This window comes from Mercenaria mercenaria, chromosome 11, assembly GCF_021730395.1.
Source record: "Mercenaria mercenaria strain notata chromosome 11, MADL_Memer_1, whole genome shotgun sequence".
Classification (NCBI taxonomy): Eukaryota; Metazoa; Mollusca; class Bivalvia; order Venerida; family Veneridae; genus Mercenaria; species Mercenaria mercenaria.
The window spans coordinates 36159704-36185544 of NC_069371.1; the positions used below are offsets into that span (position 1 = coordinate 36159704).

Here is a 25841-nt window from a genome sequence, read left to right on the forward strand (position 1 = left end):
CTCATGATGCGGCTCATATATAATACTCCTTAAGAATTGACATAATCATGAACATCTAAATATAAATTGTATTTGGATTATAATACCATTATCATGTTGGCGTTGGGTGTTTTTTACATTCAATGCATTCATGTTCATTCACACTTGAAAGGCTGCAAAAAAAGGACGGGTATCATATGTCATATGATCTCGGTTTTATAGTAGCTTCTCGTTTATGAAAAGTATTAATGCAAAGGTTATCAAATAATTGGATGTTAACAAATTTCAGTTACAAAATCGTTTTATTATTTACAATCGCAGTATTTGCTGGATTTTTAGTACGTCTTCATGTGATGATTACAGACAAAAGTAAGTGACCAACGTAATTACCTTAAAAACAACCTATTTTCTGGCACACCAGACGGGGACTTTTGGCGTTTTCATTGGTGCTGGAAACCTGCGACTGACACCTGAGGTGTAAGATGACTCTCGTGCTATAAAGGATGTATAACAAACTATATATAAACACATATATATATATATATATATATATATATATATATATATATATATATATATATATATATATATATATATATATAGAAGATTTCAGAAGTAAAAGTTTTGTTTAAATACGCTGCTGTAAGAAAGTCAATTGTTTGATTTTTTTTTTACTATTTTTTCTTGAATATGTTATGCATGATTCTGTCACTGGTTGTAGGTGCGTATGGGAATATCCGGCCCTCTCTCTCTCTCACACACACACACACACACACACACACACACACACACACGGCAGAGCCTCGTTATCGCCAAAACAGTTACTCGCGAACCGGATTTTCCCATCTGCACCGACATCCAATGACAGATTATTATGAACTAAGTTGAATGCAAATACGAAACAGATACGTGACCAGTTCTTCTAACGGTCACGGTGACTAGCTATGTCTAAGCTACTGAGTAAGTGATTATAGGTACAGTAGGGCTACCTTAGGGATGATTAGGTACGGTCGTAATACCGGTTCAGAAGTACCGTAATCAAACAGTGAGGGTAACTAGGGTACAGTGGGGCTACTGTATGGGGTGACTATATACTGTCCTGCTATTGTTTCAGCATTGTCGTGATCACGGTCGTGCAGCTGGCGTGGGACTAGGTACAGTCGTGCTTCTGACACAGAACTGTCGTGGTGACTAAATAGGTCATTCTTCTGTTTGTGCTATTGACTCAGAAGTACTGTGATCAAAGGTGAGTTTATTGTTACTTTTTTCTTTTCATTTACTTGCATTCTCAATATTATGTCTACATTCCATATAAACCATACAGCCCCAGCGATGCATAAATGTCAATGGTGAAAGTCAGAGGCAAAAAGAACAAAAAGAAGGTTTTATTGCCGTTTCTATAATTCTATTGGCTTCGTTGCACAAATTCCTAGCAAACGGGGTAAAACCATCAAAGGCAAGTTCTACAAAAAATGTATCTAAAGCTGTTAAAAAAATATATACATGAACGTCCAAGTAAAGCTTTTAAAGACACATAACATGACAATGTGTCCGCCCGCAAAAAAAATGTACAGTCTTTCTTAGAACAAGCAGCGACCGTAAAGAAATTGATCGTAAAGAAATGCTGTGACACTAAAAGTGCCCTCTGATTTGTAATTTTTGGTGTCTCAACAGTACACCAAGAAGATTGCAGCAATTAGGCCATGAATAGCAATACTCCAAAAGAGTGTTTCTCCGCAGAGAGAATGCTTTGAAGGAATAACATGAAAATAGTTTTGACCCGATTGCTAATTTAGGCATACTAAGACCAATGACAGATTTACTAAATCACAGTCCTACATGAAAACAAATGTTGTGTTAAAGGCTGCGTATAGGAGTGGTAATAGAACTAATAATGATTTTCAATTCTTATTTGTATTTTATGTCTGTAGGGGGAAACAAAACGACAAGTTTATAGAGAAAGGGTTAATAAAATCAGTAAAAGTGGATTTTACTATTTTATATATGGTCGTGGTCGTGGTAATAGTTACGGAGTGGTTTTATACATTCTCTGATATACATTAGCCTGATCAAAGGTTTTCGACCTACTCTTTCTTAATTTTGTATCAAAATTGAATTAACCGTAACATTCCGTATTAAATAGTTGATTATTCATATTCTACTGTTCGATGAGTCAATAATTTTGTAACCTTTAAAAAAATAAAAATAAATATTAAATAATTTGATATATAGATACCAGGAAAGAACGTCTGATTGTTATTTGACGAGCAAACATATTCTCTACAACTGTTTATTTAACAGTATCAAGTGTTAGAAAACATAATTTCCTCGGCTTTCATGAATAATTGATCCCGGGGACTGTTTTACAATTAACATCAAGAGGGCATAAGATCGATATCAATGTGTATCGGTTCAGCTTTGCAGCTTAGACAAAAAATATTCTCTAGTATAAAGCAAGAGCCAAGAAACGATCTAAATCGGTCTCAATAGACGCTTGGTTATCAATAAGCGCATTGAGAGACGTTTTCTTTTTCGTATTAGAGATCAATTTGTACATAGTGCGGCTGAGAGTACAGAATGCTGCTGAAATCTATTACCGATGCTATTTGGGATGAGAGTTTGTGGTTCCCGGGTGTGTTTGCTGGAAGGACTTATGGCTGGAAGGATTTACAAAATGAGCCGGGATCAAACGTCTACCTCCCTCAGATCTGGGACCTCCATTGGAGTATTGTACTCGGTGCATTCCTGGTGGTATTCAGATCAGTTCTTGAGAGGTATGTGAAGTTGTTTTTTTTTTCAAGTGTTAAGCTCAAAGTTCATCCCATTTTCTTTCTAATCCAAATCGATATCAAACATGTATCTTTTATACCAATATTAAGATTTTATTCTATGTTATGCACTTATTGAATGGCAAGCCGATCAACAAGTGTTTTATTACATGACATCAGAAATAATTATTTTCCTCTTTTTTCAAGTTTTGACGTTAATCCTGTAATAATCCTATTTGATACAAATTGATGGTGCAGTCACAGTTCAAGTGTTAGGTTCTGTGTTGCTTTCCTCTTTAATCGAAGAGAAGAATTTTGTCTGCAGCTTGTTAGACTCTTTGTGCTCTGACTTCAGACACTTTTTTTGTTTAGTACATTGATGTTATAATACTTCGTGTCGATCCTATTCGTATGTTTTACTTTAAAATGTCTGGTATTTTGTCACTAAATGTAAGAGCTTTTCTCAGCGGGGAATTATTTGTTAACACTGTCTTTTTCTAAATTGTTTGTAAACCGGATAACTGCGATGCTGGCACCCCACCCCACGCGTTTAAACCCCATATCCATTATACATGTTACTGACCTTTCCTAGGGGTGCACTGTGTTCAACTAGCTTTTTTGTCCGTTTCGTATTATATGTTATGTATTTTGTCTTGTATGTTGAAGGTGTAATTTCCCTTAACCACAAACCACCCCACTCCTTTTTCAACACTTGTGAGGTTTTAGCACCAAGCTGACCAGTATTTTTACCACTGGCCGTTCCTGGGTGGTTCCCCACTTTTCGTTTTGCCAACGTTGCCTGTCCGTTTGTTTTGCTTTATCTGTATCTGTGTTGGTCTTGTTTACGTCCATACCTGTATTGCTGTGGTTTTGGGAGGCTGCGTGGCTTTGTTTATTAAATATCCATACTTGTATTTTCCCTCCCCCAAACCTCTATCCCCCTCCTTCCTCATCCCCAAACATACACACCTTCTTTACCCATCCCCATTTTTATATCTTTCATATAATCAAAATGTACCTGTTGATGAATACTTGATGCAATTCCTCTGATATATCTTTCAAATACAACTTCTGTTTCTGTTGGGCCTACCTTGCAATGTGTGACTTTGGCTGGATTTGCAATGTTGTCTGCTTTCAGGAAAACTACTGTCAAATACAGACAAAACATATATATAGTATAACTTATGAACGGGTGGTTTACATAAGGGTTCGTGTAATATATCAAAATATAATACATGTAAACGAAAATGCAAAAAGAGAAGTGAATGTAAAACAAACATACTAAAAGAAAAAAGTAAACCAGAAAATACCTACGTTTATATGATTTTCAAGTAGACCTGTACTATTTTGCAGTCAGTTGGTAAATGTGTCAGTTTTAGTTGAAAATTAAAGTCTTAAAATTTCAAGTTTTTGAATTAATAAACTGAATTCAGTTTTGTTTACTTTTCAAAGTAATGTGTTTACCTGTTTGTGGTTGAGATGTATTTCAAAAAGTTACTAGACGTATTGTTAAGGTAACTATGACACTATCAGTACAAGAGATCAAAATAATGATTTTAGCCATTTTTTTGTGTGAAAATAAAAATGTTTCATTGAAAAAAACTCTTTTGAACTTCATTTATTTTCACAGAGAAGAAATTGAAACCACGGTTATCAATATATTGATTTGTTTAAATTTTAGAATATTAATTATTTGATTTTTTCTTCTGTCAACAAAGGAACATTACACATTATATGGTCCTGTCTTTTTTCTAAATTTAAGTAAATAACAATGTACTTAAACATTATTAGCACGGTCACACAATACTGTCAATTTGTTAGATGTTTTGTCCTTTATTTGTTGGTCTAGTCAGTGTTTTCTATATGTTCTACTTTTGGGTATATATTTATCATCGGCACATGCATACAGTTCTGTAGCGTTATGATTTGAGGAACATCTTAACCTAACCACGTTAAATTTCTAAAATGGACTTGTCTATCATTCAATTTGGGCAGTACCACTTCTTATTCAAAGGGGTGTTCACTGAAAATTTATAGACTGAATAGCGAACAGTGCAGACCATGATCAGTTTGAACGAAGGTGCAGGCTGGTCTTGGTCTGCACTTATCGCAAACGCAAAACTTATTGCCGCCAGCAGGCTAAAGGTTAAGCCTTGTTTTTTGTGAACATATAGTGTATCAATTGTGTAATTATTTATGCCAGTAATAAAAATTGCATACATATATATTCATAGATGTAAAACTACTTACTAAATAACGCGAGGCTTTCGAGAATATGAACTATATTTAGTGATGAAAAAAAAAACAAGATATAAGAAATATATGTTGACTTGATGGATACAGAATGGTGAAAATAACAGTTATCGTTTTGTAACATTCGTTTAATTAAACAATAGTAGAATAACCTTTACCCTGCTCAGTTTCTAAAATGGACTGATCTATCAATCAATATGGGTGATACCACTTATTATTCAAAGGGGTGTTTACTGAAAATTTACTGACTGAACAGCGAACAGGGCAGACCAAGATCAGACTGCACGGATGTGCAGGCTGATCTTGGTCTGCACTGGTCGCAAAGGCAGAAGCACTTGCCGCCAGCACGTTAAGGGTTAATGCCATTTGAAATACTTGATAAACAAATGGTTAAATACTACATCGTGCAGAATATTCCTAGATTAATTGAAACATTCTCAGAAAAAAAGTAAATGATGTAAACGTTGTGTCAAAACATTCGTAATTAGTTCTGAATGGTACCGAAATAACTTGTTCTAAATCATACAAAATGTTTTATAATAATTTGAATTATACTAATGCATTTAAAAAGCAATCAATAAATGCCCTTCAGAACATTCTATGAGATACAGAGTGCCGTCTGAACGATATTGACAGCTATTGTTACTGAAAACACATTTGCGATAGAAATGAAACATGGCATGTATTTTTGAAAAAAATAAACAGCAAACTCTTTGAGGCAACGCCACTAGAGGATTTACATTCTGCAACTTCTCGGTTAAAATTTGACTGACTGTACTCACTTTTATGTAACCTAGTTTTTCATATTTGCTCTCATGTTTGTTAAATTTTATAAATGATGTGTTCCTTTATAAACTACTATTAATGAATGGCAAAAGACATTCTCATTCTTTTAAAAGCCTTTGGTACTCTTAGTAGGTATTCGAAATTAATTTATTACGTTGTCTTTTAATGTTCTAGTCTATCAAGGAAGTTCTCAGTATTTTGTACAATGCAGTTAGTGGCTACTTTTGGAAATATTAAAAAATATGACGTTTATAAATGTTTGAAAGGTGTCTTCATTAATACCTATTAGATCAACATACATTTTATATATCGGTTTGCAGTCATTAAAATATAACACTTTTTGACATCCATGGTGAAACAGATTCACATCTAAACTTTACTCAAAATATATTATTTTTTGTTAGCTTTTATTTAATGTAGCACATGCTGTAAAAAACCTGAAGGGATTTCGTGTTAAATGTATGCGTTATTGCCGGGATATACACATGCATAAACATCTGGTAAAAAGTAATCATTTGAACTCCAAGTAATACTATACAGTCATGTTAACGCACCGAGTTTTCATATACATTTTGTAATGATATTTCTCCCCACATACAAAAAAAGGAGTTAACTGTTAATAAATTAACAAGTACCTGACACTAACAAATATGCCGTACTTTCACAACACACGAGTTCTATCATTACATTGCCCAAAAATGATGAATGCGTCGCAACGTAACTTTTCCACAAAATTCACTGATCTGAACCAGTGTAAGAATATAATTATGACAAGTATGTTTAATTCCATAGAAATAAGATACTTTATATGCAATCCTAGTATAATTTATCTTACTCTCTCTGATCACGATAAAGGATTAGAATTATTTTCTTGACCACACCCAGGCTTATTTGCTAAATTACCAGAAACAAACATGACACCTGATACAAGTCTGTTTAGACTCATCAGTTGAAATAACCTTTGCATTTTCCATAAATGACAATATGTTTTGTTTTCTCCTTGTTGTTTAAGTCATGTTGCCATAATATAAATCATGTAGTGACTTTCTAGCTTATTTCAAACACATTCCAGTTTGAATGTTATTTAAGGCAAGGGCGGATTCCATAATGAAAAGACCTCGGACTTTCTTCAAGTTACAGTTAAATTAAACGTGAGATCCAATCCCAAAGAGATGAATGGCAAGTATATTAAGAGAAATATCATAACCACCGAGACCTCTGTCTCATTTATAACAAACTCTGTCAGAATACCATTTAAAAGCACAGAACACAAAACAAAAAAAAATAACAATAGCAGACTTCATTTGACAAAGGCTTTTGAAATCTGCAACATTGCTAGCACACTTAAGCAATGGCTTAATCGGAACTGTTCTGTACAGATACATCGAATTGACATCACAATCCCAATTACTAGCAAATAGAATAACACTGAATTCATGTTCAGAAAAAATATTACAAAGACTGCTGTTGTGACAGTTGAAGATCACTAAGAGGAATAGGTCGCAACTGGAACATGTACATATATCAATTTATACCATGATTTAAATAAGAGCATTAGAAGACATAAACCATGAGATATTAAAATAATCTGCAGTACGTGTGAAGGGGTAATTTTTAATTAACTCTACTACATTTTTACGAAGTCTGCAAAAGCCTAGAACCAGTCAATACAAGCAATGCGAAGTAATGTCAGAGCAAAAAAAAATCCTCTATTTGAGCAATACATCGGTCAATTTTTAGGTCAAGTCAATGAATGGTCCCATTAATTGTCTTGACGTATGAAGCTATATACAGCAAACCTTATTAGTTATTTACGTAGGAACACGGCAGTAACTGGGTGTATTTAGACTTAACCTGTGGAATCTAATGTTGGATTTTTTCCATAGCAGTTAAAGCTGTTCAGTCAGATTTTTCTCATTGGAATTTTGGTCCATAGCAATCAAAACGTGGTCAATCAGATTTGTTCTTTGAAATTCCATTCCATAGTAGTTAAAAGGTGATCAATCAGACTTTCTTTGTGCAATAGATTAGCTTGCAATTTTGTTCCTTAGCAGTTAAAGGTGGTCATTCAGATTTTTGTTTATTGAAATTTTGGTCCATAGCAATAAAAAATTTGGTCAATCAGATTTTGTTCTTTGAAATTCCGTTCCATGGCAGTTAAAATGTGGACAATAAGACTTTGTTCGTGCAATAGACTACCTTGAAATTTTGTTCCATAGCAGTTAAAAGTGGTCATTCAAATTTTGTTCATTATTTTTAAATTGTGCAACTCCTCAAATACATTTATTCTTTGCGCAAATGCATTTTTCGCAATTTAAAAGTTACTTTTATCAATATATAGTAAATCAAAGTAAATTAGTGACTATATGCTTAAGTTTATCTCGGTGTACATCGGGTGGTATGCCCCTTTAAATATGCCCATTGAATATTTATAATTACATTGATATGACTTGAAAAAATTCTTCGAGCAGAACTAATCGACATTTAATTGATTATACAACCTATACAACCTGTAACTGAAATGAAAGAATAAATGAGCCGTGCCATGGGAAAACCAACATAGTGGGTTTGCGACCAGCATGGATCCAGACCAGCCTGCGCATCCGCGCAGTCTGGTCAGGATCCATGCTGTTCGCTAATGGTTTCTCTTATTGCAGTAGGCTTTAAAAGCGAACAGCATGGAGCCTGACCAGACTGAGCGGATGCGCAGGCTGGTCTGGATCCATGCTGGTCGCAAACCCACTATGTTGGTTTTCTCATGGCACGGGTCAAATAGTGTTTATAAATAGAATAGATAACAATTTAAGGTTGCGATTAAGTGTTACCATATGCACGGTTTCACACATATAATCATTTCTTTTGTAAAAGTTAACAATGAAAACAAACAAAAATCTTAAAAATCAATTTTATAACGTTTTAAAGCATTCTTAAAGTAGTCTCGTTATTTCTTTGGTTACGGTAAGGAGGTAAGCGACTATAATTGGTTTATTGATTATCTTGTATCGAATAATGAACCATTTATAGTATCTTACCAGATGTCTAGATGATATAAAATCTCCATCATCTTTTAATGACTAAACCATGTAATCATTCAAGAACTGCTTTCCCCATCTCTCCGAGTTCCTTTTCTTGGAAAAGTGTTGTTTTAAGCATTTTTGAACAGCCAGCATTTTACACAAACGCTGAGTTATTTTTCTAACATAAATCTTGCAAATATATCATTCAGTTTCACTATTATGCTTATTTTCGCTACAGTTTTGAATGAAAATACTTTTTTCACCAACCAGGAATGACAGTGTGCCATGCAAATTGTCAAATGCTAAATGACAAATAATTATTGCAAATGCTATTTACCAAATAACAACGTCAAACATTATCAGAATTCAATTCAGTCAAATTCAAACATTTTATTTAAGTCTCATCTTAGTGTATAAATGAAACATATAATTATATTATGTACACTGCATGTAACACAAAGCCAGTCTATACATATTTGTAAGAGACTATACCTGTAAAACATATTAATAAAACATTTCAGGTTCACATAAAACGATATGAATCACAATGATGCCATTCTAATATAGCTAAAATACTGATAACAATTGTTAATACCATGATATTTACATTAGTAAATGAGTAAAACAGTCAACAGTAGGAAGTTATGACCTAGAATAAAGACGTTTTCTTCTTTCATTAAGTATATTACAGCAGGTTTTGATGGCAATAAATACCACCTTTTCATTACTTAAAGTGTTTATTAATCTTTCATTATCAAACATTATACCGTAAGTCAAATTTGGTAAGTCGTCAATTGCAAATTAATTCTTTCCTGATATCATTGTATATTGGACAATGGAATAATACATCGAGGGCTGAGCGCGAAACTATTGTATCTTGTTCTTTATTTATATACAGTTACAATAGTTTCGCGCTCAGCCCACGACATGTTTTTCATCTCGATAACACCCTGACAGTTAAACCAGCTTCTTCCATTCAATTCTAATTTCTCATATCTCCCTGTCTCAATTCTCATGGGCGCAACGTCACATCTAAATTTTGTAAAAGCTGATCGATAACTATGTAATAGAATATTCTGACTTAAACAACTTGTATGATTGTACGTAATTTGTTGTAACATTTGATTATTTTCTAACATGGCATTCCATTTTTCTTTTTCATCTTCAAATAATTTCATATCTATCAACGAGATTAACGGTTTAACATTTGTAAACTTACTATCTAATAACTGTATACAATTAATGTTTTGCAATAAATTTTTCAATCTATAGTATCCATTCTTAACCATTCAGATCAGCCCGATAGAAGATTAGAGTATTATATTTCCAAATAATTAAAACTTACATTTATTAGATTAAGATACACAGATCATTAACTGTAAAAATAATGAATAAAGAATTTGATGACTATCATTTCTCATTTTGAAGTAAGCATTGATCAAATTATCTATTTTACATTTAGCAACGGAAATTTACGATAAAGTGTAGCATTAAAGTAATTGGCATTTAGCATTGAATATTTGTCATTAAGCATTTGGTAATTAGCATGGCGCACCGGCCTTCCCTAGTATGTCAATCATCTTTCGTCCATTAGATTTTACGGACTTCCAACAAAATATTAATGCCAATATAATTTTACAATACAAATCTGAAATAACTTTACCTTGTCTATTTATAGATTGGTTATAACGCCTATAGGATACTACCTGGGCATACCTAGAAAACGACAGTATAATGTCACACCAAACCCTCTCCTCGAGACAGCTTACAAACAGAACAAAAAACAAGACCTTCAAGTAAGTTTTTAACTATTATATAGAAGTACATGAGCTAAGTACGAATTATATAGCAAACTTAACTTTTTTCACTTATTATTTACAGAAAGAATAAGAAGGAATATAAAATTATCTTTACTTGAAGACTAAGAAATTTTCATGAAATCTGTAACTGAAGATAGGTTATACTTTTTATGACAAACCCCTGAATTTTAGTTCATTTTTAACGCCTTTGGTAGCAAGATATCTAAGTTACTTCTTTCCATTTTTGTTGGGGGGTTTTATTTGGCAAACCGCCACCGTGGCTAAGTAGATCAGGTCGTTGACTTGTAGCCTATCACTTCTGAGGGCTTTCGGTTCGTGTCTTTAATACGGAGATTGTTGGCAATCTATTTTAACATCCGTCTAAAATTAAATACTCTGAAGGTTTGTTCCAGTTCACCTAGCAATTTTACCTTTGGAAGATGGAATGACTGTAGTGTAAACCACATTTTATTGAGGAAACACAAACAGCTATTAAATGATACAACTACCAGATAAAATAAAAAACTAAATCACTTTATCCTTTTACGATTGCACTTTATACATTTCAGTTATTATCAAAGAGAACTGATTGGACACCTCGACAAATAGAGGTGTGGTTTAGAAAGCGAAAAAAGCAAGATGCAACGCCGACTATAAGAAAATTTTGTGACAGTGGGTAGGTGAAAATACATGCACCTGTACATTTTCTCTGTTTTCCATGCCATTGAAAGCAATAGCGACTAATCAGGGATTCGGATTGCTGCAATTCTATTATCTATAAATAGATTGATACTTTTTAACAGGTTTTGAGACCTATGATCTTTTGTTGTTGTTTCCCCCACTTCAAAGGAAATTGTTGATAAATTCTCCGATGGCTTTGAATAAATATTCTATAGCACGTTTTTAATCAAAGGTATAATCAATATTAAACAGATCACGCTTACAAAACCTATTACGCTTTACGTTTTGTAGGAGCTCGTATCAATTATGTACAGCCGTTTCAATACATAGTTTAGCATGTCAATATACTGTTTAACTTTAAACCCAAGTAGAAAAAAAGGCGGACAGATATGCAAACTTACATCCGAAACTGGTGTCAGTTGTAATCACAATTGACAGTATTAGTCTAGGCAGAGACTGTCATTATTTCTTATGGATTTTGGGTAAATTCAATTATCACCAAGTTACTACTAGACGCGAACCAATCACGGAAAATTGCTGACTTTGTTTCTTTGTTTTACGCAAAGTTACCCCATAAATTTGCGTTGAACACTTCCATCCCATATAACAAAATGTAATAAAGCGCACTATAATAAGATATTGAGTCATATAGATGTATATTTCTATCGCTAATACTGGTAATATCTGTCAAATAGATGGCAGATGACTGCATTTCTGTTTTTGTTACAACCGCTTGCTCTGGCAACTTGTACCTTTCTGCAAGGATTTTACAGTATTGTCAGGATTTAGTGTCAGTTTTCGCTAAGCCTGTGATATGAAGCTTAATTTGATGCTCAACTGATAAACGATGAACATTAAATAAGTTCCACATTTGACCTAGTAATCCTATTGATAAGTGAAAATAGTTTTTCGTCATTTGACTGCTCGTTACAAGCTTTCTCTCCAAAATAATCTAATTGCGCTAATATTTCTTCTGTCATTGATTTTACTAACTTTATAACCCTCTATGGTATTTTAGAGCTCGTCGTTCACAAAATGGGAATTCTTTTTTTTTCACCTTGTTTGATGAACAAATTGGGAAGTATTGAAATAAGAAATACGCAGTATTAGGTATTATTAAATCTATGTACACAGTACCTTTATTCATACAGACAGTTTCGTTTGTTAGATTTTTTAAAATGGGTGAGGTATTGTCGGCGGCCGATCGATTGTGTCTGAGTCAGTGTTGGCTTTGGTTGTGCTGTTTGTTTAGGTCGGCTGTTCTTCAATAATATAAGAGCTGTAGTTACCTGCATGTATTTTGTTAGAATAATGACCCAGTTGTCCTTAAAAAATTGATATGTTTTGGTTTAAAGTTTTATTAGGTAGTTAAATTACTCAACTACTCGATTGGTAATGTTCTTTGATATATAGCAATGTTAAGTTGAATGGTTTATCAAACGATGATTTAAATTTGACAATATCTGTTGTAGGGTTCTTATTTAACGTAGAAAATGATTCACAGAGTAAAACCAACATAAGTTAGCACCCAAATTGATTATAAAAGCTTGAACTGTTTACAAAATATTTACGTATTTTCAGGTGGCGTTTTCTGTTTCATACAACATCATTTACATATGGTCTGTTCGTGCTGTGGAATGTAAGTAGTTCGTAAAATTAGTAAAATTATGATTATAGTTTTATTAGAATAAGGATTATATAGTTTATCTATCTAATTATGGTCTACTGTGAAATCAAGTCTTATATGAATCACTTTCCACACGTCGCCTTATTCCTGGCACCTTTCTCATATGCCCATGATAGGACGCACCCAGAGAGCGAAGCCACGACCTCCCGCTATCGAATTGACACTGTAACGGAATTACATACACGTAGTTCTGAAGCCTTATACATTCTTCTGCACGGCATATCTTCAAATAAGTACTTCTATATGATAGCAACATAAAAAGGGGTTGAGGATGGCATGAGAACGGATAACAGGTTATGGGACAGAAGACACAGGAAATGAAACGATACTAGGAGAATGAAATGTCAAATTCTTGGAGAATGGAAGGTCAATAACTTTGTAGAATTGAAGGCCAGTTTACTTGGGGAACGGAATGTTTAGTTTAAACGAGTTTTCGGCTAGCCAATTTCACTCTGTGAATTCTTTTTAATAGGTTCTGACACTAATGACAAAACACTCTATCGAAAAAACTGAAAGTGGAGAAACCATCAAACTGACTGCGGAAGGTCGGTGGTTCTATCTTAGTGTCCAGCCGAAGGGGTCTTTCACCACCATCAAAAACTGGAAAAGGGAACGATGATCTAGTGGTTAATGTATCTGTTACTTAAATACCTAGGCTCGTTGATTCGAGCTCCACTGGGGTCACGACCACACTTTCTCATATAACAACAGTACCGATTTTTCCAGGAAGCGGATTCCAGTGTGGTTCAAATAAGATTGGTGCTTTTATCACAATCGAGCTAAAACAAATTAGTATAAACTAAAAGCTGGAAAGTCGCCATATCACCTTTCATTTTGTCAGTGTGACGTTAAACCCAACCCAAGATAAGAAATAAAACGAACAGAAAGGGTCAGTTTAAAGTAATAATCCGGATGTGAATGCTCTCAATAACTGAAGTGAAAATACAGTATTCTAGTGTATTTTGTAATGTTAAAAAAAGCTCAGTTAATGAATATTTCATCAGTTTTCTGTTACTAAGTATTGATTAGTGATATCAAACATGTTTTCATTACTCCCAAGAGTTTAAGAATTGTTGCAACAAATTGAATGCATCCGTTTTGGAACATGAAAATGGTTATTTGCACCATAAATGGATTTCATTAGGTACTTAATATTGTTTGCACGAAAACGCATGTGATTTTTTTATCATTTATTGATCAATGTTATTGTACAGACTTAGTTACACATGTGATGCTTAACATATGTTACAAGAAGACATTGTGTCTCTAATAAATTACATAACATATACTTGATTTAAGACTAAGATATAGCAAAAACGTGTTTAAATAAATATGAACACAACCTATTCTGTGTGGCGTTTAACTGACCTGGAGTTTTTTCCGTTTTTATCGTATATTACATGTAATGATTGATCGCCGTGACGTCATCATTAACGTGAAAAGCATAATTAAGTAGGGATTTAAGTTATGCTTCAGATAACGTAAGCAATGATAAGACTAATGTGATTTGTAAACAAATGCTTCCTTAAAATGGACGCTGAGAAGCGTTTAAATGCGTCTCTGGTCATTTGTTGTTGTTTTTTTTTTGTGTGTTTAACGCCGTTTTTCAACAGTATTTCAGTTATGTAACGACGGGCAGTTAACCTCAGTAACCAGTGTTCCTGGATTCTGTACCAGTACAAATCTGTTCTCCGCAAGAAATTGTCAATTTCCCCACTTGAATCAGAGGTGGAGGACGAATGATATCAGACACATTTTTTTTTATCAAATCGTCACGAAGAACATACGCCCCGCCCGTTTATCGAACTCACGACCCCGCGATAGGTAGATCTGCGCTCTCCCTATTGAGTTAAGCGGGTGGGTTCACGTCTCTGATCAGCTGATACTATTGAAGCCATGTAATTTATCTTATCTAAATACCTGTTTGTTATGGTATTCTTGAAAAAGTTTTGTTGTAATATTGAACAATGTATATTGAAAGTGCGACAAAAAACCAAGACACCTATATAACCGGTTGTCTTGACAGAGTACATATATGTAAATATACACTATTTAATTTAGTTATCAGTATCTACTGCGCCTTCGTTTGCTTAGTTTTTTAATGTTGGTGACGATTCTACTGTGCTGTCATCTGCTTCATTTTACTGTTGGTAGTGACGATATTTGTTAATTATTGAGCAGCACGATTTGTGTTACTTTTCATATTGTTTAGTCAGTATTAAAGTAATATAAAAGCGATACAACTTGCAGGTGACGATACTATACATTTTCTAATTTCAGAAACCATGGTTCCGATCAACACGAGAATGCTGGACAGACTGGCCAAAACAGGTATTATACTATTAAGTTCTACTAATTCCATAAATCGAATATGGTTCAAGATCAGATGAACGTTATCACCATTTAATTAGTAACGCCACGGGCAATTGTTCTGACTCTTTGAACGACAGGCCGTTCAATAAGTGTATAATATATTGTCAGAATTTAGACATTTAAGTACGTTTCTGTTTCACAGTTTGTTTAAAATTTGTGTAAAAATGCACCTATCCGAGTGACAACGGTAACTGTAATACAATTTCCTGTTTGCCCTCGTTTTGCAATATGGTTTAGTGTATATTTGACCGGCCAAAGGCTCCAAAAGGTGTTTTGGTACACATTCCTTTATGTGTCTTGTTGTTGATTTGCTTTGCCTATATATTTTGATGTACATGCCCGTTATATACACAATCATACACATTAACTGAAGGCTTTTGTTTATAGGGACTTCTGTTCTTGTAACGTGGCTATTCCATTTTGGACTTTTGTAATCGTTTTGATACACATTGATTCATTGTCCTTTCTTTTCTTTCATTTATTTCAATATTTAGATCGAACTTTATACATGTTAATGAACGTAACAAAATCATATAATCGAAAGATGCTATTTTAGAACACCATAAACATATATACTTTTTGGCAAAGAAACGGCCTCTACTCGGTATGTTTTTTTTGTGCATAGGAAGAAGGACCTACAAAGGGACTGTATACATATTTGGAAAATTCAACTTCAACACTTTTTATTATTATTATTATACCAGATTTGTTGAGCGCCCTTTTCATATGAAATATACATTCAAGGGCGCTTTACAATTAAACATTTGACATATCGCAGATATGTAGGAAAATCACAAAACATGGCATATGCAATCATAAAACTGAAACATTTAATATTTCAGCATTCTTGGAGAATTACTGCATGACTTCTTTGCTGTACATTTGCTAAATTGCACAAAACGAAGTTTATTGCAGTTTTCACCAAAGCTGTTTATCGGTGATATGTCGTTTGTAGATGGCATATCCAGGTGTTATATAACTTCATTTTAATAAGACAGTCTGTATGAAAGATAAAATTTCAAAACCGAGTTCGCTTAAGGGAATAAGCACATAGCATAAATTCTAAACATGTGTCTTTTCTTGTGTTATTTTTTCTGACTGCAATATTTTTCTCAGATTTTTATAAATATGGCTGCAGTAGCAGAAATATATTTACAGAAATAGAACGGTACATGGTAAGCGTTTCGTATAGAAATTAAAAATAAACATTGTCCATTTTTAAGTTAATTTTTCGCTATATATTGTCATCACTTCCTTTAATTATTCCTAAGGAAACAAGGTTAATGTCCAACAGGAAAAGCCACATTAAAAAAGAATGGGGTCGTCAATACATCACCCCACATGGAAATAATATGTATGTGTAAGTGCAAACATGTACATACCAACCAGCTGAGCACGTTCATATTATCACGATTTAATGCAGTAATACATAGACACATACTTGGAACGGTCAGTGGAAAAAACACCATTGGGGAGTTCAAACTAGTTTACTGGCGTCCGTATGTTGCACACCAGTAATATTTTTATATTTTATCTATATTTATTTTTCAGTACATATCAGATGACATCTACTGGTACTACATGATAGAGTTGTCCTACTACTGGAGTCTGATTTTCACCCTCGTCAGCGATCATAAAAGAGCAGTAAGAAAGTCTCGTTAACTCAGCAAGAAACTATTGTTTGTAAAATACCCATGCGAAATAATCTCACTAAACCTAAGCTGTGGACCATGCTTTATTGTTGGCTTTATTCATAAAAATGTTCACTAGACCTGTCATATGTATGTCAAAATTTCATCATACACTTAACAAACTATATCGACTATGTGCTGGAATATTGCAACAAAACTAGAAAGTCAAGATCAGTTTAACCCACACATTTTAGGTCAAGAATAATTTCTGTCAAAAATCAATAAAAAGTGAGTACTCAGAAATCGTCTATTGGTACAGATTTTTGCAAGACACTTATAAATAACCAAACATTGTGTGCACAGATGGTAGTAAACCATAGCAACGCTTTTGGAATAACGCAGAAAATGTACATTCCTTTTGCAATTTTACCAATATTCAACTTTTATTTTCACTCACTTTATCATTGTTTTAGTGCAATAAAAACATTCTATGCCATACTTGGTGGAAATGAAACATGTTAAACAAATTCAGCCAAACTGTAGGCAAGTATCTTTAATAAAGACACGTGTCTGTATCACAGCTTAAATAAGAATCGCAATCTTTTTTGAGCCACACAAACGAATAAAAGTTATTGTGAGAAATATGCCTGGCACATATATTTGGCACAATTTTATACTGTAAGATATAGACCGCCTGTGATATCTATTGATAGAAAAACAATAACAATGTTAGGTCTGTTCAGCGTATTTCGCTCCTATTGTCCGCAAGTAATTTCATTATGAGTATTATACAGACATATCATATGTAACAGATAAACCAGTCACCTTTCTGTTAGCTTCACCAATTCGGGTACAGGGTTTTGAGAAAAATCATCTTAAGGCCACACCAAATTGATAAGTTGTTCATCGGATTTTTTTCTGAAAAAAATTGAGGCGGCGAGCGAAAAAATAATTTAAATATTTTTTTAGGTTTTAGAGAAAATCAGGAGCGAGCGAAGAGCGAAGAAATATATTTGTCTTCATTTGGCTCTCGACTGACTAATAAAAGCCTTAAAATAGAATGTATAACCCTTTTAAATTAAAAAGTAAGTCCCCAGGGATTGAGAAAATCTGACCTGCAGACGCACAACAAAGCGAACTCGTGAAAAAGGTAATAACTTTGTCATACAGTATACTGTAATCAAATAATGCATGCTTTTGAAAATGCTGTTAGAAAATATGTAATAAACAACAATGCATAACCTTACTTTACAAAGTTTTTGATACATCAGCTATCTATGTGAGTGTTACTAGATCTATTAAAGCTTCTGATTTGAAACTTAGAACAGTTATTTACTGTCAAAGTCTACACCTGGAGAAACAATACTCTTAAGTCTGAATCTAGACAGAGTTATGCCCCTTTTTAACATAGAATATTTTAAATTAAGTTTTATATAATGACCAATAGCTCTGTACTTTCAAAGCTTTTGACTATTATGCCCCTTTTACTGGCAAAGCTCTGATTCAGAAAAGTCGAGCATGATGTCTTATGTACAGCTCTTTTTCTAACTTTAAACTTTAAACTTTCATAACATATTAAATTTGTTAAAACAAAGTCTCAATTAAAGTCTGAAATGGAGATTAACTTGCATTAACATTAGTCTACTAAATGATTGGAAAATTTGAAAATCGAAACTGTTCTGAAAACAACTCATAATGTAAATTCCTTACCCCACCAACTTTCGTATGCAAATGCTGATCATTTGGACTGGAAAAAACAGAAAACAGAGAAGTGACATGCATCAATAAGTATTTACCCTTACCAAAATAATGTAGATTGATGTTATCAAATAAACTAGTATGTTTTTCTTCATCCAGTTTTCAATGAAATAAATCGATTTTTGTAGCATGTATGATGTAATGTGGTAAACATTTGAAGAAAATGGCGTAACTGCATAAAGGGAAACAACTTTAATGCAACTAAATAAGTATTATGATTCATTACAGACTATGTGTGCGTAGTATGTATTTATTTTGATTAAAATCCATTTGAGAACAATCTAAGACTGGAATTATAAGCATTTATACACTTTTCCGTAAAAGTAGCGCACCAAAAAATTTTGGATTGATTTTTTTCAATAGGGCGAGCGCAAGCCAAAAACAAACAAAAAAATTTTTTTTTATGTTTCTGAAAATATACGAGCGGCAAATCCGATGAACAACTTTTTAATTTGGTGAGGCCTAAATCTGCGATAATGGAACACAACTTATGCATTATTTTGTAGGTTTTCCAAGGTGGTTGTAGGATTGTTGTTCTATGTTTTTGGTATGATCTTAAAAATCATACCATTAATTTACCTTAATTCTTATTAAGATAATCTAGACGTCCTGGATTTTTTATAAGAAATCTGATCATACTTGACTTTAAAGTTGCAAATCAAGATTAATTTTTGACAATTTGAAGTGGAAAATAACCAGCAGTCAAAACATGAACAGGCTATTTTGAGCTTTTAAAACTGTACATTCAAAGCTAGTAGAACATCTTTTGAAAGCGTAGAAAGCAACAAAGCAAACTTTAGGTCTGATAGAGTCTGTTCTTGAGTTCACCCCCTATCACCGAATTAAGCAAAATTCTATGACACATACAATGAATGGGCCTTATAATCCCAAAGGAACAGAAAATATAAACTGAAACTGAAACTGAATAATTTGATTAAACGCCTTTTTTTATACAATGATATATTCAATGGCGTTGTACATAATAATAAGTTATTATAACAATATTAATAATGACAATAATAATAAAAGCAACCTTATTGTCAACAGTCATGACCGCACCCTCCCCTTGAGGTTCTGTTACCCCTATTGCCAATACCAGTGCTTAAAGCAACTGGTACGCCCTGACGAGCTGCATACAGAGGTTCAAACCCCCCGCTTAATGGTGCCATTATATACTATTTAAGAAAGTAATACTACACACTACCCTACATATAGAGACCTACCAACAAGTGCGTTTATTAAACAAACCATGGAGATATAAATGTTGAAATGTAAAACCTTTTACAAAACTTTAAGAACTATCACCTGCTGTTTTCGCATGATAAACAGTTAAATCTCTAAAATACAGTGTCTTAAGATTTGTTTTGAATGTGTCAAGTGATTTACTTTTGCGTAGTTCTAACGGCAGTTCATTCCAAAGTTTTGGACCAATAGTACAGAAACTGTTTTGCACTTGTTGTATGGAACAACATAATGACATTCAGAATTTTCAGACGATCTCAAACCTTGTCTACTAGGAAAATACTCTGTAAGCAATTCTGTTAAGTACAGAGGTGCTCTGCCAGTGTGACAGCTATACATGAAAGAAAGTATCTTGAACTCAGTTCTTGCTTTCACCGCAATTAATGTATGTGGAACAATGCTTGTTTAGAACCGTCAAATTTTCTCCTGTTAAGGACAAGTTTTGCGCACATGTTTTGAATACGTTGCATCTTACGCACCTCACAGTTAGCTACACCATACAGTATGACATTGCAATAATCCAGATGTGAAATAACTATTGACAAAACTAAAATTTCAGTGGCTGCTTTTGTTAAGTATTTTCGGATGTTCTTAATTCGTAGGTAATTCAACATGGCTGTACGACATTGGCGATTTATATGACCTTTAAAGTTCAAGGTTTCGTCAAGAAATGCACCGAGATATCTAATTGTGCTTTCACGTTTGACATCATCACGAGCAATGTTAATGGAATTTGTAAATTATAACAACACAGAGTTCAATTAATTGATGTAAAATATAGAATTATCGACTGATATCTGCCAGTTTCTCTCTGTCGTTCGCATCTTCATCGACACAGTGATGAATCTTGCAGAAATCAGCCTCATTATGCAATAAGTGAATCAAAGCGTTAGCAATCGATTCGCAATGGAATGCTGCAACGCAATTTATAAATTCTATAATAAATCTTTACTTTATTGGTTGTCCATATGCCTACGTGCCTGTTCAGATATTGATTGCTTTCCAAAGGAAATTCGTAAACATTAACACACACGCACGCACGCACGCATTATATGATAAAAATAATAATCAGTACTACAAGAGCTAGTAAATCCAGCAAATTGTCTGTTTAGTAATAACAAACAAAGACTCGTATATTCATCAAATTGTTTGTTTTACATAAATATAAAGGGTAAGTAATAAAAACCGAACCTGTTTATTTTCTGTATTACTTCATTAATATCAAGTCAAGATCAATGTATCATTGTCTTTTAACATGCAGTTATTGTTTTTTTTCTGTTGAAGCAAAATATGAGCTGTATTTTCGAGTGTATTTTCGTTTGTATATTCCAGGATTTTAAACAGATGTTGATACACCATATAGCATCAATTGTACTAATCTACTTTTCTTGGCTGACAAATTATGTTAGAATAGGTACATTAGTACTCGTCATTCACGATGCTTCAGATCCGTGGCTAGAGGTAATCTTTCTACTCTATTTTTCTTAATTTTAGTTTGAGGTTAATCCTTTACTGCTTTGCGCCATTAGGCGACAATAACCCCACACAACGAGGCTAATTATTCCTACAAGGACGAATATCACGCAATGACGTACATATACTTATTGACAACGCCCACTAGTGTTGTCGGTCTCGCCATTAGCTCCGTTTTTTGCTGTGTTACCATCTAAACCTGATTATTTTACATTCAGTTTTAAAGTGTACAGATGATTATTCTTTCTTGCTTTCCGTGAAATTTAATATATCTTCGGCCGAAAATATTATCGTCTTAAATAGTTTTAATGACGTCTTTATGCATACTTTAAGTTCTCATTTGGTTTTGAATCACAGACACCAAACCACAGACACCATTAGTAGGTAACATGTTGTCTGCAGCGTCACGTGCGTTGCACGGCGGTCGATTTTTAATTTGAATATCGGCAACCAGATGTATTGCCGCATGCGGCGGATAATTAAAGAAACGGGCTTCTTCTTGTAGCGTGCATGTTAATACTAGTGAAGTTAGAGGGAATATGACTTTTGTATCACAACGATTTTTGTAGAATTTATTTGAAAAAAACACCTCTTCAGTCTAATATCTGTGTTATATTTAGAATTGTTACATATAAATTTTCAGACTGATTAACCGTACAAGTCTCATAAATAAGGTTAATAAATTGTCAATATATTATACCTCATTGAAGTTCCAATGTCTATCCCTTATTTTGATTAACTGTCAATCCTTGAAATGACAATTCGGTATGTTTGAGAATGTGTGACTGTTTACAAGTCTTATAAATGTCTCTTTTTATACCTTTGTTTGATCGAATATTGATTTAAATACTGAAAACTCAATACATTTATAATTAATTAAATGTTTATACTTTGTGGTGATTTTTTTTATCAATATGCTCTGATATATTGTTTACATTTTCCTTCAAATGCTTGTTTATATTAATTGTTTACATTAATATATGTAATATCAAATAAAACACCAATATTCTAACTTCAGATCGCCAAACTGGGTATATATCTCAAGTGGAAAACTGCTACCGATGTTTTCTTTACTATATTTGTTCTAGTTTGGACAGTTGCCAGACACTTTCTCTTGCCTTACACGTAAGCGACTGAAACTTTTTTGTATAGTGCTAGTTTGTAAAACATTTACATGAATTTACATTAAGAAGGAGAGAAAATCTTTAGAATCAAGAAATTCTAACGTCTTACTGCCAGACTTTATTTCCTCAGGATGTTGAAATTTAATCTATTAGTCTGAGATGTAATATTGTTTTGCACGAAATCTATTCAAGTCTGTTGCCGTTTACAGAAATATATTATAATATTTCTCTCCTGTATGAACAGTTGTATAAGGAACATATTGTTCGGTGTGAAAACTTTAGAAAATCTGTATAACGCAAAATGTGAGGCAGCTACCCAAGAGCCGGATGTTTGTTGGGTTTAACGTCGCTCCGACACAATTATAGGTCATGTGAGAGCCGGATGTCCCATTACGCACATACAATCAGTAAACTGTTCATTATTATGTAAGAAATGTCTGCCCTACATGTGTTTTTTCTTCAGTGTATTATTCCTTACGACGTTTGGATACCTAGAATACATCGACAAGCTCACATTTGCCTATTACTTCTTCAATTTCTTCCTTTACCTGCTTATGGCCCTCAGCTGCATATGGTCCTATCATATCTACAAGATGGTCTTTCAAAAGCTCCGACAAGGGGAAGTAAGTCTGATATTGTCATAGTATAAATAAATACAATTGTTTCAGACCTTTCGCCTGTTTCATATGTCCTTGAAAAATTCACAGTTGATATCCCTGAATGTTCAAAAGCAGTGTTACGATTTCCTACAACAGAAAGAGGCGCAGTTAGAGATTTTAGTCCCAAGTCACTTATTTTAAGTTACGAAAAGGACTATAAAATAATTAATTTCTGTTTTCGATGTATCAGTACACTCAAAATGAAAGATTTGCTTTCTGTTTTGTCATCGCAATATTTGCACATCTTTTGATGAAGTTTTGCATGAAAGTGCAAAAGGGAAGTACATGTGTCGTTTTTATTTTAATCAGTTTTCCTATAGATAATAAATTGTTCCGTACATGACCTGCAAATTATGGCATATTCCTAAAACGTCCAACAGATCTAAGGGTGAGGAGTTTAGAAAATGACCATAAAATGAGCTAATTTGAATATTGTTTTTTGTAATGCAGGTTACAGATTCACGCAGTGACTTGGATGAGGACACCAGCTCAGACGAGACCAATGGGTGTAATGAAAGTAAAAATGGGATGGTTAAAAACGGAAACTTTAACAATTTGCAGAAATGATACATCCAAAGGAAAAACGAAACATTTGTATAATTGAGGTATATTAGAAAAGAAAACGATCATCTCCTATGTCGAAGTGAATATCCGGGTTGGGCGCGTTTGTATAATTACATAAAATTAAAATCATGAATAATAACAAAAGCAACAAAACCAATACACATCAAGATATTACCAAAAGCCATATATGGAAGTATTTACAGAAAAGAGACTATGAATAGAATAAATATCGGTCTTCTTTCTACACAATTCAAGAGTTTTCTGCTCACAATGCCGTTTTATACTATTAAAAATGTTGGTGTATCGTCAAAATGCTCGGAGTAATTTTCTGAAAATTTTATTTACAATAAACATCGTATCACCGGCCTTATTTGCTGAAACATGGCCAAATGGAGAGTGATCCCACTGTGATTTAAATGTTTTGATTGCTATATGCAACACTCCTTCTACTGTGTCGTCAACCTGGGGATGGCCTGATATATCCTACCACTACAGCGTCAATCTGCGGGCGGCCTGCTGCATCGTACCAGTTTAATGTCAACCTGCGGATGGCCTGATATATCCTACCACTACAGTGTCAATGCCTGGGTGGCCTGCTTCATCGTACCACTATAGTGTCAACCTGTGGATGGCCGTCTGAATCATACGGCTACAGTGTCAGTCTGTGGGTAGCTTGCTGTATCGTACCACTACAGTCTGCAGCTGACCTGTTTTGCTGGTTGTGACTGTAGTTTCGTTTGGAATACTCAATGCTTCGAGGAAATATATTTTTACTTTTTTTAAGTTACAGTCTTTTGTCCATATGGATGAGTGTACGCACGGGTTTACTTGATTCACAAAACATATCTAAGGTGATGCCAAAAGACACTTAATCTTTTGTAACAGTTTGTTTTCATTTTTTAATAAAAACAATGCTTAGATTTTGTGTAATTTATCAACGATTGCAAGATATTTGAAATATCTGAAGTTATAGAATGTCAGTTGATACAGGTGAAATTAAGATGCGCTCGGGAATCTTCCCTTCTACTTACGCTATGTCGTGTTAATATCCAATTTAAAAGGCGAGATGGAGCTGACAAACTTAATTTTGTTAATAAGGAAATTGATTTCACAATAACAGTGTTTTTTCCCTATTTCCATGGAAACTAATATTTAGTGAAAATTAAAGTTGAACAAATGAATAAAAATTCCTGTGTAAGTTACATGATAGTTTACAATTAGATATAACAAAATGTAGTGCTTACAGTGTGAAGGACGAAGTCATCTTATACATTTGACACAAACATGTCTTTCATTACCGAATCGCGAGCTATATCTTTTATTTACGTTTCTTTTTTTCCCTGTGTCTCCCGTTATTTTTACAATATCGCGCACTAAATTTCTGACAGATTAAAATCGTCCGCTAATGGCGGTAGTTTGAACAGCAAAAGTTCTTACAACGCGCCACAACGCACGTTTTTCGCGGAAATGCCCGGTATATTTTATGTGCAGTGCTTTCGAAGATAGGTAAGAAAGATTATAAACTAAGATGAACTGGCCGACTAATAATAGATTTTTATAATATTTTGACTGACCAAAGATATAACGCAAACCTGATAATGATATTTCCGTGTAAGGTTGAAAGTGCGGAATAGATCATTTAAGACGGGACGTCCGTAAACAATCGTAGACAATCCTGCGTTGTGACCTCTGCGATGTCCCGTCTTTTCGCGATGTCACGACCACGTTAAACCGTTGGAAAATAAACACGTTTATCGTTGCAAATCAAAAGCAATGTCTAATATAAAATCAAATTTCTTGTAGAACATTTGAGTATTTTACGCTTAATTACCTACAAATGATAATATATCGTTGATTTTGAAATTAATTTTGTTTAACCATACAACAACCAGCTGGCTTAGCTCAATAGGGAGAGCGCCAATCTACGGATCGCGGTGTCGTGAGTTCGATTATCGGACGGGCCGTATGTTCTACGTGAAGATTTGATAAAGGACATTGTGCCTGAAATCATTCGTCTTCCACCTCTCATTCATGTGGGAAAGTTGGC

General features: G+C 33.8%; 1 protein-coding gene across 1 annotated transcript; it reads left to right on the forward strand.

Moving 5' to 3' along the window:
- Positions 1-24714, forward strand: LOC123531585 (ceramide synthase 2-like). Its single transcript, XM_045312675.2, has 12 exons — positions 1-348; positions 1094-1225; positions 2521-2753; positions 10482-10599; positions 11172-11278; positions 12865-12922; positions 15251-15301; positions 16895-16987; positions 21307-21435; positions 22466-22572; positions 23035-23194; positions 23681-24714. The coding sequence occupies exons 3-12, from the start codon at positions 2557-2559 to the stop codon at positions 23795-23797; spliced, it is 1137 nt and encodes a 378-aa protein (XP_045168610.2). The 5' UTR covers positions 1-348; positions 1094-1225; positions 2521-2556; the 3' UTR covers positions 23798-24714.
- The last annotated feature ends 1127 nt before the right edge of the window (positions 24715-25841 follow it).